This window comes from Sinocyclocheilus rhinocerous, unplaced genomic scaffold, assembly GCF_001515625.1.
Source record: "Sinocyclocheilus rhinocerous isolate Xijiao unplaced genomic scaffold, SAMN03320098_v1.1 scaffold3099, whole genome shotgun sequence".
Classification (NCBI taxonomy): domain Eukaryota; kingdom Metazoa; phylum Chordata; class Actinopteri; order Cypriniformes; family Cyprinidae; genus Sinocyclocheilus; species Sinocyclocheilus rhinocerous.
Window position 1 is genome coordinate 59,811 of NW_015649592.1, and position 14,226 is coordinate 74,036.

At 38.8% G+C, this 14,226-nt stretch overlaps 1 protein-coding gene across 1 annotated transcript in view; it reads right to left on the reverse strand.

Annotated features, from left to right (window-relative positions):
• The window catches only part of LOC107710873 (gastrula zinc finger protein XlCGF57.1-like), a 55,336-nt gene that overhangs the window by 18,395 nt on the left and 22,715 nt on the right, over positions 1-14,226 (reverse strand). The window contains exon 3 of the mRNA XM_016515737.1: positions 874-1,517. Within this exon, the coding sequence (XP_016371223.1) occupies positions 874-1,517 (644 nt within the window). The remainder of the gene's footprint in view (positions 1-873; positions 1,518-14,226) is intronic.

The following is a 14,226-nucleotide window of genomic DNA, read 5'->3' on the forward strand; positions in this document are numbered from 1 at the left end:
TTAAACCGCATAAACATTGCATTACACCAAATACACTAAATAATGTTCTTTTTAGCAACATCATATGACCCCTTTAACTCTCATGTGCCTGTTTAGGTATCCTTTATGAGTGAAACTCTTTCCACACTGTTACCAGGTAAAAAGGCTCTCCATAGTGTGAATTTGCCTGTGGACGTCAAGGTTTACTAAAGCAATAAGCCACAAGAACCCATGGTATGCAGTGAGTTTATAACAGCTTAGGGACGTTGTTGGGCACGATGCAGAGTGGAGTGCCTAAAACCCCCTTAGCTGTCATAAATTCACTGTAAACCACTGCTTCATGGGGATTATTGCTTTTATAAAACGGTTATTCCATATACGTAGCAAGGTCTCACAAAATAAAACAAAGCAAATTAAATGTAATGATATTAATAAAAACATTCTTCTGCCAAACAATGTGGTTCCTCAGAAACAGTTGTGGTTGCAACAAAGTGGTTGCCGAACCCATGGTATGCAGTGAGTTTATAACAGCTTAGGGACGTTGTTGGGCACGATGCAGAGTGGAGTGCCTAAAACCCCCTTAGCTGTCATAAATTCACTGTAAACCACGGCTTCACGGGGCTTATCGCTTTATAAAACGGTTATTCCATACAAGTAGCAAGGTTTCACAAAATAAAACAAAGCAAATAAAATGTAACGATATTAATAAAAACACTCTTCTGCCAAACAATTTAGTTCCGTAGAAACAGTTGTGGTTGCAACAAAGTGGTTGCCAAATAACACAGACAATAAAGAGGTGTATGTTTGTAGAGTAATTTACAACAGCTTAGAATGTGGCTCAACCAATCAGAATCAAGGACCAGAACTTCCCATTTTATACATTTTGATTTGAACTCTTTCCACACTGAGGGGATCTGTTAGGCTTCTCTCCATTGTGAATTTTCATGTGCCTGTTAAGGCTTCTTTTATAAGTGAAACTGTTTCCACACTGTTGGCAGGGAAAAAGTCTCTCCAAAGTGTGAATTCGCCTGTGGGCATTAAGGTATCCTTTTTGCTTGAAACTTTTCCCACACAGATGGCAGGTGAAGGGTTTCTTTCCAGTGTGAACTTTCATGTGGTATTTCAGTTTTAATTTTCCGCTGAAACTTTTTCCACACTGTTTGCAGGTGAAAGGCTTCTCTCCAGTGTGAACTCTCATGTGGACTCTAAGGTTTCCAGGATTACTGAAACTTCTTCCACACGGTTTGCAGATGAAAGGCTTCTCTCCAGTGTGAACTTTCATGTGGTTTTTAAGGTTTCCAGGATGACCGAAACTCTTTCCACACTGACAGCATGTGAAAGACTTCTCTCCTGTGTGAACTCTCATGTGCTTGTTAAGGTTTCCTTTTTGAGCGAAACGGTTTCCACACTGTTTGCAGATGAAAGGCTTCTCTCCAGTGTGAATTTTCATGTGGACTTTAAGGTTTCCTTTTTGAGTGAAACTGCTTCCACACTGTTTGCAGATGAAAGGCTTCTCTCCAGTGTGAATTTTCAGGTGGACTTTGAGGTTTCCTTGTTGACTGAAACCCTTTCCACAATGAGAGCAAGTGAAACAACTCTTAGTTCCTGTCTTTTGAGCTCTTTTTCGTGTGGAAGTCTTTTCAGACTGTACGGAACAAAAAGACTTTTCTCCGGTTATGAAATCATGAAGATTCTCATACTGAGCTTTCTCCTCAATTTCATTCAGTACTTCCCTTTCCTCTTTCAATGCCATTAGGTCTAAAGTTGAAAAACAAACAAATAAAAGTTAAGCCCAGTTTAATGGCACAAAGCAATCAACATCAAAACCTAATTGTGTAATGCATGTATGCTAGATCCTACACCAGGGTGTCCAAACCTGATCCTGGTCGGCCGGTGTCCTACAGAGTTTAAGCTGACCGTTATTCAGTTAATTTAAAAAAAATCTAATAGCAGATTTTAGGAAATCTAGATATAGACTGACCTCTATTATGTGCCATTTTTATGTCTCCTAGGGGATAAAATGCAACAAATTTAGAGAGAGGGGACAAAAAGAAAAGTGGACTAACTCCCCACTCAACAGTTCAGGTGGACTTTGAGGTTTCCTTGTTGACTGAAACCCTTTCCACAATGAGAGCAAGTGAAACAACTCTTAGTTCCTGTCTTTTGAGCTCTTTTTCGTGTGGAAGTCTTTTCAGACTGTACGGAACAAAAAGACTTTTCTCCGGTTATGAAATCATGAAGATTCTCATACTGAGCTTTCTCCTCAATTTCATTCAGTACTTCCCTTTCCTCTTTCAATGCCATTAGGTCTAAAGTTGAAAAACAAACAAATAAAAGTTAAGCCCAGTTTAATGGCACAAAGCAATCAACATCAAAACCTAATTGTGTAATGCATGTATGCTAGATCCTACACCAGGGTGTCCAAACCTGATCCTGGTCGGCCGGTGTCCTACACAGTTTAAGCTGGCTGTTATACAATTAAATTTAAAAAAATCTAGATAATCTAATGACTGAGTTTAAGAAATCTAGATATAGACAGATCTCAGTGTACCATTTTTTATTTCTCCTAGGGGATAAAATGCAAAAAATTTAGAGAGAGAGGGAAAAAAAGAAAATGGGACAGACTCCCCACGCAACCATCAGATGAAAAATTCATCACACAATAATTCCTTGTGAGGTTTTATTATGGGGCAATGATGTTAGCCAATCATAAAAGTGGGCTTTTTCCACTGACCTCAAACGGAAAACACCCCAAAACCAACTGTTTGAGTCAGAGGATGAGAAACAATGGAAAATGGTCATAAATCACTCAATTCTGAATGTTTTTTGTCAAAAAATGACTATATTCAAGTAATCACAATGCCTAAATACAAGTTAAAGAGTGGGAGAATGACTCGACTCTCAAATCGTGAATTACTGTGGAGTGCGATGACACGAGGCTCTATCACTGCAACTCCGAAATCAGAGCACATTTGAATTAAATAATCAAAATTGAAACTAAATATCTGGGTCTATACGATCCTGTCTTTTATCTTTTAAACGGTCCAGATTGATAAATCCTTGAAAACGGCTAGACTTGATTAGTTTTGACTGTGCAAAGTTCTATTATGTTCTACAACAGGGGTGCCCAACCCTGTTCCTAGAGATCTACCTTTCTGCAGAGTTCAGCTCCAACCCTGATCAAACACAACTGAACCAACTAATTAGGATCTGAAGTAACACTTGATAATTACAGACAGGTGTGTTTGATCAGGGTTGGAACTGAAGTCTGCAGGAAGGTAGATCTCCAGGAACAGGGTTGGGCACCCCGTTCTGCAATATGAACTTCACAAAAGACTTCCTCAAGTTCCGTGTAAAATTATAGAGCGACACGAATGTAAGCGCATTATTGTTGTTGATTTTTTTTAATTCTTGGATTATCGTACAGTATATGTAATCAATGAACGACACAGTTTTGACTGTCATGGTGTGTGCATGAACGAGTGTGAAATACCTGCTAATTATGTTGCTTTTTCCAATCAGCCTATATTGGGCACCTTTTGCATTTAAATTGGATTATTCTGACTGTTGACACTGAAAATGATGCATGTGTTGTTTCGAGGGTATCGGTTAATTTCTTGATTGCCGTTTTGACAGTGTCTGCTTGCATATTTTATTCATGTTCGGTAGTCCAATTCTCTTTAATGTAGGCTATTTGATCCGTTTACGTGGGAAATTTATCTAACGTTATATTTATATTATTTTGTTTTAAGGAGTTAAAAATGGCCCTTATCAACCTTGATTTACATATTCTAATCACATTATTTTGACAGTTAAAGTTTTGGGCAGTTTTTTGTTGGAATGGGCGGGTTTTTGTGAGCCTTTGGACTGGAAATCGTCCATCCAATCTGGCAACACTGTATATGAAAACATTTTAACATGGTTGCTACTTGCGCATTCAGTTGATCAGCAGTTTCTAGCCATGCAGCCTTTCTCTCTGGTCTCATGACAGCTGTACCTTCTATGGTTAACATTAAAACATTACAATCTAAAATGAGTCTTTAAAGCACTAAGTGAAATAAATAATAGAAAGCAGCTACATTTTAACTAGAAAAAGGAACAGACATTTACTAATTTGAGCTAGCAATTTGGACTGTATTATCTAGCTTACATTTGATTTACAGCTACTGCTATGATACAAATACACATATTAAAGTTTATAATTCTACATGCGTCAGCACAAAACAAAACACAATAGTAGTTCAAACCAGTGAGAATTAAGTTGTTACCAGAAAGTAATTTCCCATTCTATCTTTTAGGCCTGGTCCACACTAATACGTTTCCATTTGAAAAAGCATTTTTTTTTGTCTTTGTTTTGGCCTTTCGTCCACACTGAGACAGTATTGTTGTCAAGGAAAACTGAGCTTTTTGAAAACGCTCTCCAAAGTGGATACATTTGAATATGGCGTTTTTGCATTGTAGAGTGTACTGTAGGCCACGACTGCCCCATGCATCACTTTACATTCTACACATGCACAAACATTCATACATAAAACATCAGCTTTATCCAGATAATTGTTGTGCTTCTCTGAATATATGCATGTCTTTCATTTTCTTTCCCCACAAGATATTAACTAATAATCATGAAAACACTTAAACTGGAAGGTGCGTGGCGAAAAGAATTAAAATGATTAACCACTTAACAAAACTGGGGGCAGAGATATCTTTCTTACAGGAAATACACATTTCAAACTCAGAACATGGAAATCTTACATCAAATCAATCAACTTTTCAACATACAAAAGTAAACAACAAGGAGCTTCAATATTAATAAATAAAAATATTCTGTTGATCGTTAACATCCATTACTGATCCAGATGGCAGATTTATCATATATATGGACCAAATAATGATGAACCAGCTTTTTATTTCATAACTTCTCATTACTATGTGACATGAAAAATATTATTATTGCTGGAGACGTTAACACTGTTATTAGACCGATCAAATTCAACTAATTGTTTAAGAATCTCCCATTCTGCAGAAATACTAAAATAATACATGACTAATCTTGGACTTGGCGATCGTTGGAAAATAAACAACCCTTCTCTCAGAAAATATACAACTTTTCCCCTGTATAAATCCCCGAATTGACCCTTTTCTCATTAGTAATTCTCTTAACCAGCATGCAACAGAAACCACAATCTACCCAATTATAATCAGTGATCACGCTCCAATTTCCCTTACATTAAACACTCCATCCCACATTAAAGGGATACTCCACCCCAAAATGAAACTTTTGTCATTAATCACCTCTCCACATCAGCGTAGCGCCATTTTGTAGAATATGAGCTGTACACAGCCAGTTTACGCTCTTCTGTGTCAGCCACGCCACGTCTACAATACCGACACATATGAATACAGCTGTTATGACCCTTTTGTTAAACCACAAAGACCCAATGCATCCTTCCAGCTAATGCCCGCTTTCATAAAAGGGGTCATATGATGCTGCTAAAAAGAACATTATTTTGTGTATTTGGTGTAATGAAATGCGTTTATGCGGTTTAAAGTAAAAAAAACACATTATTTTCCACATACTGTACATTATTGTTTCTCCTCTATGCCCCGCCTTTCTGAAACGCGTCGATTTTTACAAAACTAATCGGTCTGAAAAGCGAGGTGTGCTCTGATTAGCCAGCTATCCAGTGCGTTAACAATTGTTGCTTGTGTACTCAACAGAAACTCCTGAAGTTTGGATTTTTTTTTCTTTAGAAAGTTGTATCTGGGTGTTTTACACTTCCAAATAAAATTTTGTCTTCATATAACATTGCCCAAGCAAGTTATAGCCATTTAATACAATATTGTTATAGGTGATTTTCAGTGAAAAACAGGTCTATTTAGTTTACTAACAGTATAGATGTGTCCAAAAAACATTTAGGGAGTAAAGAAACTGGAAACAGTGTTATACAATAACAAAAAAGTAAATTTTTTTTGACTTTTTTCAGAGAAATATATTTTCAATACGAGTATGAACAACAAACAAACAGTGCAGCAAGTAGCGAAAACAATTGCACAAATTGTCTTGTGCAACAAAAATAGAAACAGTGCAAATGATTCACAAACTACACACAAAATGAGTGAGAAAAATACAGAGTGCCACAGAAAAAAGTGCAAATGATCTTTATAAACTATATAAGAATTATTTACATAATATAATCGCCAAATGTATCGATCTGCTGGCTGTACTATGCATCGGAATCGATTTTGCCAACAAATGTGTTATTTTGTGTTTGTTTCCATGCACACTTCCAGATTTTTAAGAAAAACACAGCAAAAAAAATCAAACAATTGTTGCTTGTGTACTCAACAGAAACTCCTGAAGTTTGGATTTTTTTTCTTTAGAAAGTTGTATCTGGGTGTTTTACACTTCCAAATAAAATTTTGTCTACATATAACATTGCCCAAGCAAGTTATAGCCATTTAATACAATATTGTTATAGGTGATTTTCAGTGAAAAACAGGTCTATTTAGTTTACTAACAATATAGATGTGTCCAAAAAACATTTAGGGAGTAAAGAAAGTGGAAACAGTGTTATACAATAACAAAAAAGTAAATTTTTTTTGACTTTTTTCAGAGAAATATATTTTCAATACGAGTATGAACAACAAACACAAACAGTGCAGCAAGTAGCGAAAACAATTGCACAAATTGTCTTGTGCAACAAAAATAGAAACAGTGCAAATGATTCACAAACTACACACAAAATGAGTGAGAAAAATACAGAGTGCCACAGAAAAAAGTGCAAATGATCTTTATAAACTATATAAGAATTATTTACATAATATAATCACCAAATGTATCGATCTGCTGGCTGTACTATGCGTCGGAATCGATTTTGCCAACAAATGTGTTATTTTGTGTTTGTTTCCATGCACACACGACACTTTACGTTTGTTCAAATTTCCAAAGAAACGCGCTAAATAGTGGTTCAAAAGACCAAAACCTATATTTATTGGTTGAATAGATGACAGTTTGAACCAATCTGGGCACAGGGGTGGGACTAAGCATTAGGGGTGTATATTGGAATGGTTCGTCACGATACGATACGATATCGATTCTCATACCTAGCGATACGATATTTGTTGATACTTAAAAAAAATTATACGATACAATTTCGATACGATTCGATACAGGAGAATATCGAATCGATATTATACCTATTTTAAACAACCATCTACATTTTTATTAACTCACAAATGCAACCAAAACATATAACATGAACATTTATCTTAAATTTTCATATCCTGTTCCTCAATTGGGACATTCACAACAAAAAATAAGCCTACACTTTTTTTTTTAAATAATAAAGAAAAATAAATAATTGAAAAAAATAAAATAAGTCACACAAGATCAGTAATCTTAAGATGACAAGAGTCAAGACAGTCTTTCAGGCTTCTGTGCTAAAATTTGCCACGTGTAAAATAATGTAAATCCTCATTAGGAAACAAATGAGGCACTCCAGTTGTAGAAAAATTAATTAAAAAATACAAAAATAAAGCTGTTAAAACTTTGATTTATTTTTTTTGGCTGCTACTATGGGCTCAGTGCTAAAAACCTTTTCTACAGATAACCAAAATACAAGCAATAGCAGAAAATAAATACAATATAACAAAGACACAAATTAAATAAACAGTGCTTTTTATGTTTTTCAGGTAGATCTAAATTAAATTTTCAGGTACAGAAATGTAATAATCAAATGTAAAATAACACTGCATAGTCTTCACTGTATAAATTAAATATAGATTAATCCTTATAAAAGTTGTGCAGTCAAAATCAGCGAGAGATTTTTTTCTTTGACAGAAGTTTCGTTAGTCTGCTTTCACTTTAAGAACGAAAGCACGGATCCAATATACTGACAGACATGCGTTTTCCTTCTCAACTCTTTACTATAAGACATAGGCCTAACCGACTGTGTTTACTAGGATATTCACCAAGGCGCACAGGTTGATGTAATTTAGTCTGTATTTGTTCATCCATGCACAAAAAAGCGGAAGAGAGCTCAATTAGGTATTAGCATGCTGTCGATGCGGCTGTCTGTAGGCTATATGTGCGCTTTGGATGTGTGCGCATCACTGCGTGCTGAAAACTTCTCACAAGCGCTCGACAATTCCCTCATCTATCCAGAGCGCCTTTTACGCTCACCCTTCAGGCAGTCTTATCGTCCCGGCACGAGAGTTTGACCGAGAATGCAAGCGTTGGCGGTAATGCATAGACGGACATTGGTGAAAATGTGGACAGTGTCAAAATAAGGTGCCTATTTATACTACAGATATCGATACTTTATGTGTGGCATCGATACATCGTATCGTTAAACATTTAATCGATGTATCGATCCATATCGATGGATCGTTACACCCCTACTAAACATCAACAATCGTTCCTGTTTGGCTCAGAGGAACGAAATGCATTGGTTTCATCTGATGAATCAACGCTGATCAAAATGTGATGACGTAATCATGTACACTACGGAGCCTACAAATGCGATATCTCAGAAAAGCAGAGCATTTCAGCTTTACGATACTTTTTAAAACATTCAGATAGGATTAGCGGTTCAAAAGTTATTAAACATTTAAAAACAATAGTTATTTTTAGCCGCGGGTGGCGGCTGTCTCGGTCTTTGAGGGTTAATCAATTAAACAAACTTATTGGGCAACCAGGGTAGGCTATTACAGCCGTCATATCCCTGCCATGCCCAGCTGATGCAAAGAATAGAAATGATGTCTACACAGAAGAAAGCCCTGTCTAGGCTCTGCCCTGTTATGGGTTGTATCGTGCCAACAGTCTGGTTGTTTGATGAGAAACAGATGAAATGTAGTTGCAATAAACGTGTTAACAATCCTCACAACTGCAGCAGCGGAGGACTATTTTTATCTTTATTTTATTTATTTATTTTTTGAAAACTATTATTCTGCTGCAAGCAGAGGAAGAACTGATGACGGCACGGTTTGATCTTCGGCTGACCAATCAGCAGTAAGGGGCGTTTAATTCCCACCCATGTGTAGAAATCGAATATTCAAGACGTTTATTCATTTTTCTACCCCTGAACGAAAAACTAAAAATTAAGCTGAATTCTTATTTCTAATTTTTTGGAAAAAATGAAGACGTTGTCTCATTTTTCTACTTTCAATATTAAATAAAACAATACAAGTGAAGAATGATACACTGATTCCAACATTAATTCATCATGATCAAACAGGTTTTACTAAACATAGGAATGCTTCAAACAATATTTGTAAATTAATCAACTTAATTAGCCTTGCCCAACAAAAACTAAAACTATAATTATATCACTTGATGCTGAAAAACATCTCAGGTTACACATGTAACCATGGTTCCCTGAGAAGGGAACGAGACACTGCGTCCTCTAGTGGTCGCTATGGGGGAACGCCTTCAGCAGGCGTCTAAACACGACAATAACATTGGCCGGCGACAGCCTATGATGTCATCCACTTCTTCATCTGAAACTAGCATCCGAGGCATGGCAAGTAAAGAGGACACAGTGTCTCGTTCCCTTCTCAGGGAACCATGGTTAACCTGAGATTTTCCCTTGGGAGGGAACCCGAGCTGCGTCCTCTAGCGGTCACTATGGGGAATGAAATACCCACGCTGCCATGCTGAGGGGAGTGCATGCCAAGCACCATGACGAGCACCAAGTACCAACTCTACCATGGCCATTGGAATCACCCCTTGGACGCATCAGCGGCTGTTAGTGACGCTATCCCCTTCGGCCAAAGGCCTGAGATACATACCGAAAATAATTTACCTGTTAAGGGCTGGGCAAAAGAAAGCCCGGTCCCAGGGCAGGGATCAAAGGCTTGGAATTGGATGGCAATGTGATTCCTTTAAGGGGATATGGCCGGGCGTCTAGGTTGACCTTATTACCAGACCCTAGCCTGTTACCTAGTGGGATTAATACGTCTACCCCTAATTCTCCCAGAGGGCTACTCATAGGATCTCTCATCAGATTCCTTGAGCTGGAAGCAAATACCCCCACAGTCAGATGGAAGACTTTAATGGTATCACTAATGATACATACGAAGAGTGGGGCCCAAGGCGAGAACCGGGACCTGAACCAACTCGGAGAAAGGATATGATGCTGGCAACGCGTGACACTTACCATAAAGAATTTTAGAAAGTGCACAGGCTTGCGCACTTACCATAGATATGGGTTTTAGAAAGTGCACAGAATTTTCAGAGTGTGCACTTACCATAAACACTCAGTGCCATTGTGGAGGCCATGAAGAGACCTAGTCACCTCGTATGACTGACTCATGGAGCCTCTTGCACCTAGGGGGCTCTTTTCCTGGATTAAGCTCGGGGAGTGGTGTAATCATAAGAGACCCTCAAGTTGACTCAACCATAAGGGCAGTCACATGATGGGCGCTCCAGAGCAGCATGCTCATAAGTGACCCTGTAATGAGGGGAGCAATGTCAGGCTCAAACGCAGAGGCAGTCATCAGGCTAAAGACCTCACTGAGTTCAAGAGAGTGGAGAACTCAACTCTCAGATGAAAGGGGAACTCAGACGCTCACCTTGGGTGTGGTGTGCTCATTGGTGACCCTGTAGAACAAGGGGAGAACTGCCAAGCTCAACCATAAGAGCAGCCTAATAGGGAGGCAAAAGATGGCCTAACAACCTGGTATGGCTGCCTCACAGAGCTCCAGGGAGCAGAGGACTCAACCCTCCGAAATGAGAGGGGAACTCAGACGCTCATTTTGGGAGCAGTGTGCTCATAGGTGAACCTCTAGAGCGAGGTGAGCACTGCTAAGCTTTTAGTGTGGCCAGGCGTGGACTGGCCATCGGGAGAACCGGGAGAATTCCCGGTGGACTGGCAACCGATTAGGTTCGCTGCCCTGTTTGATTTTTGATAGATTCATTTATTTTTAAAATATTATTATTATTATTATTATATATTTGCCTGCCCAATGTACTAAAGCGAATATTTCCAGATTCACCATTTGTTAACAGATCTCTAACAAATCATGAATCAGTTAGTCGTGACTGGCAATCCTAAGCTTCGGCTCAAGCGCTCTGCGCCTCCGCCAAGAGGTTTCGATCAGAGTAATCAATGCGAGAGATTTGAGAATGGAGTGGTGTAGGCTACTGTAGTTTTGTCTTTGTTTACTTAGTTAAGTAGTTGCAGCCCATTACTCGTCACTCAAAATAATGCTAAAGGACATCATTATTATCTATTGTAAAATTACAGTAGTAGTTTACCAGACAAATAATCGTACAGTTTTATAGGGTTAGTTTTACTAAATCCAAAAGACAATGGTTACTATTGTTAAACCATGGTAGCAACAAATTAACCATGGGTTTGCTACAATAACCATAGTTTTACCATAGCATTTGTAGTAAAACTAAATATAAATGATAATCCATTTTCCAAAAAAGATACTTACTGTACTTTTCCTATAATAAAATAATGTTTAATTTTTGTATGGGTTGTAAAGTAGTTATTGTACTAATTTTGACATTTAGGCAATTTAAAAAGTATAGTTTTGTTACATCTTGAGTATTAAAGTCATGTGAGAGACAGAGATATCAGGGCAAAATAAATAGACTGAAAAGGAAAATGGAAGTGAAGGTGCAGTTCAGGAGAGAACTTTTAATTATTTTGCATGTCCCCAGCCTAAGGATTTAAACCTTTTTTATGTGATGGCCGTACAAAAAATGGGGTTGTCCGTGTTTCAGAGTTTGTTGCGGGTGTATGGGATAGCCTGGATGAGTGTGAGATTTCTCAGCTTGAAATTTTGTCCCAGTCCGCCCCTGGGCTCCAGCTTCAGGGAGCAGAGGAATTCAACTCTCAGCGATGAGAGGGGAACTCTGACGCTCACCTTGGGAGCGTTGTGCTCATAGCGACCCTTGAGACTGAGGGGAGCACTGCTGTGCTCAACCATAAACGCAGCCTAACAGGGAGGCAAAGATGGCCTAACAACCTCTTTTGGGTGCCTCATGGAACCATGTCCCCAGCCTAAGGATTTAAACCTTTTTTTATGTGATGGCCGTACAAAAAATGGGGTTCAGAGTTTGTTGCGGGTGTATGGGATAGCCTGGATGAGTGTGAGATTTCTCAGCTTGAAATTTTGTCCCAGTCCGCCCCTGGGCTCCAGCTTCAGGGAGCAGAGGAATTCAACTCTCAGCGATGAGAGGGGAACTCTGACGCTCACCTTGGGAGCGTTGTGCTCATAGGCGACCCTTGAGACTGAGGGGAGCACTGCTGTGCTCAACCATAAACGCAGCCTAACAGGGAGGCAAAGATGGCCTAACAACCTCTTTTGGGTGCCTCATGGAACACCAGGGAGAGGAGGACTCAACTCTCAGAAATCAGACGAGAACTCAGATGCTCACCTTGGGACCGGCATGCTCATAGGCAACCCTCTAAATTGAGTTAGGGTTAGGATAGCACTGCCAACTCAACCATAAGGCCAGCCACATGATGGGAGCTCCTGGGAGCAGCATTCTCATAATTGACCCTATAATGAGCACAGAGGCGGTCATCAGGGAGGCCAGTTAGGAAAGGCCTAATTCACCTGGTATGGTTGCCTCACGGAGCTCCAGGGAGCGGAGGACTCAACTCTCAGAGATGAGGGGGGACCCAGACGCTTTCCCTGGCAGCAGCGTGCTCATAGGAGATGCTCTTGAGTGAGGGGGAGCACTGCCAAGCTCGATGACAGCAGCAGCCAAACAGGGAGGCAAAAAATGGCCTAAGAACCTGATTTGCACAGAGCTCCAAGAACAGAGTGCTTGGCTCTCAGATCGAGAGAACTCACATCCGAGACCGGCAGGCTGGTTTCCCTGGTAACGGTTGTACACAAAGCAGCGCTCCGCTCACAAATGCTGCTTTATCAGGCATTACATGCAAGATGAAATGAAAGTGACATCGAAAATTTTCTGAAGACAGTCGGTTTCCTTCAGAGATACAGTGATATAAAAACATTTGATGTTTATTCAACAAAGTCAAAGCCATTTGGAAAATATATTTGTGGCGGTCAGTTTTGATATTGTGGTGACTGGTGAGTATGGGAAACATTGCATCCCACAGCACAACAACTTGAGCCCAACTTCAGTCTACTCATTACCTTAACTTTAACTGCGTTTGTAGTCGGCGCCACAAGCCAGACTGATAAACAAACAGACCGGTTAAACTTCTGGCCAGGTGCGTGATGAAACGGTCTATACTATTCTCATGGTACAGTACAGTACCTTGCTATAAATATGTCCTACTGCTCCACTCTGATGCCTCCTGAACAGTGCATACCAGTCCATACCACCAACAACCAACCACCAACCCTATCTCCCTTTTCTATTTTCTCCCTCCCCTCTGCTTTATAATCTATTTATTTACTTAATTATATTGATATTGATATTATTTGAATTATTTTCTTCATTTCCTCTGTTTATCAATTTATTTTATATATTTTGTTCTTTCTTCTCTTTCCCATTTTCCTCCTATCTTTCTTTTTGAAAAATATACTTTATACAAGATATAGAGGTGTACAACTCATATGCATTACAATTTTACACCTCACATAATTACATGTAAATTTAACTTCAATGTTTGTGCTTTTGTTTTGGCTTAATCTTTTTGTTTTATTGTCAAACTTGCTTTATATTTATAACACTGTTTTGTACTGTTTTTCTGTATGTGCTACATTGTCTTTTTCTAAAAGCAAAAAAAAAGATTATTTTGGTAAATGAAATGATCTTACCAGAAGAATTGCATGAAAATGTATAATGTCTGTTCCATCTGTATCGTCTCAGTGAGCTTTTATGAGGTTTTACGCATGCGCAGTAAAGCGAATTTAACGTTTTCTGACGTTTCAGTGTGGATGGAAAATGCTTGAAATAGTGTGGATAGAGAATTTTAAAACAAAAATGCCATTTTCAAGTGCATCCGGATTAATGTAGACGTAGCTTTTATTTGTTCACCAAATACCTTTAAAGTAACAAATGTAGACAGCATGCAGTAGCCAAATGTAATCACTCACATTACAAGGTTTGCTTTGTGCAAAATAAATGATTTTCTTAAGATACTTTGCCAGTACTAAAAAGTTTCTTTGATACTTTACTTTTGCCAGTGGTTTAAGTCTTACCTCTCAGATAGGTCCTTCAAGCTATCTTGGAAAGGTGAGGTGTCCAAGTCACAACATCTAGCTACTGGGGTGCCTCAGGGCTCAGTACTTGGACCACTTCTCTTCTCTGTC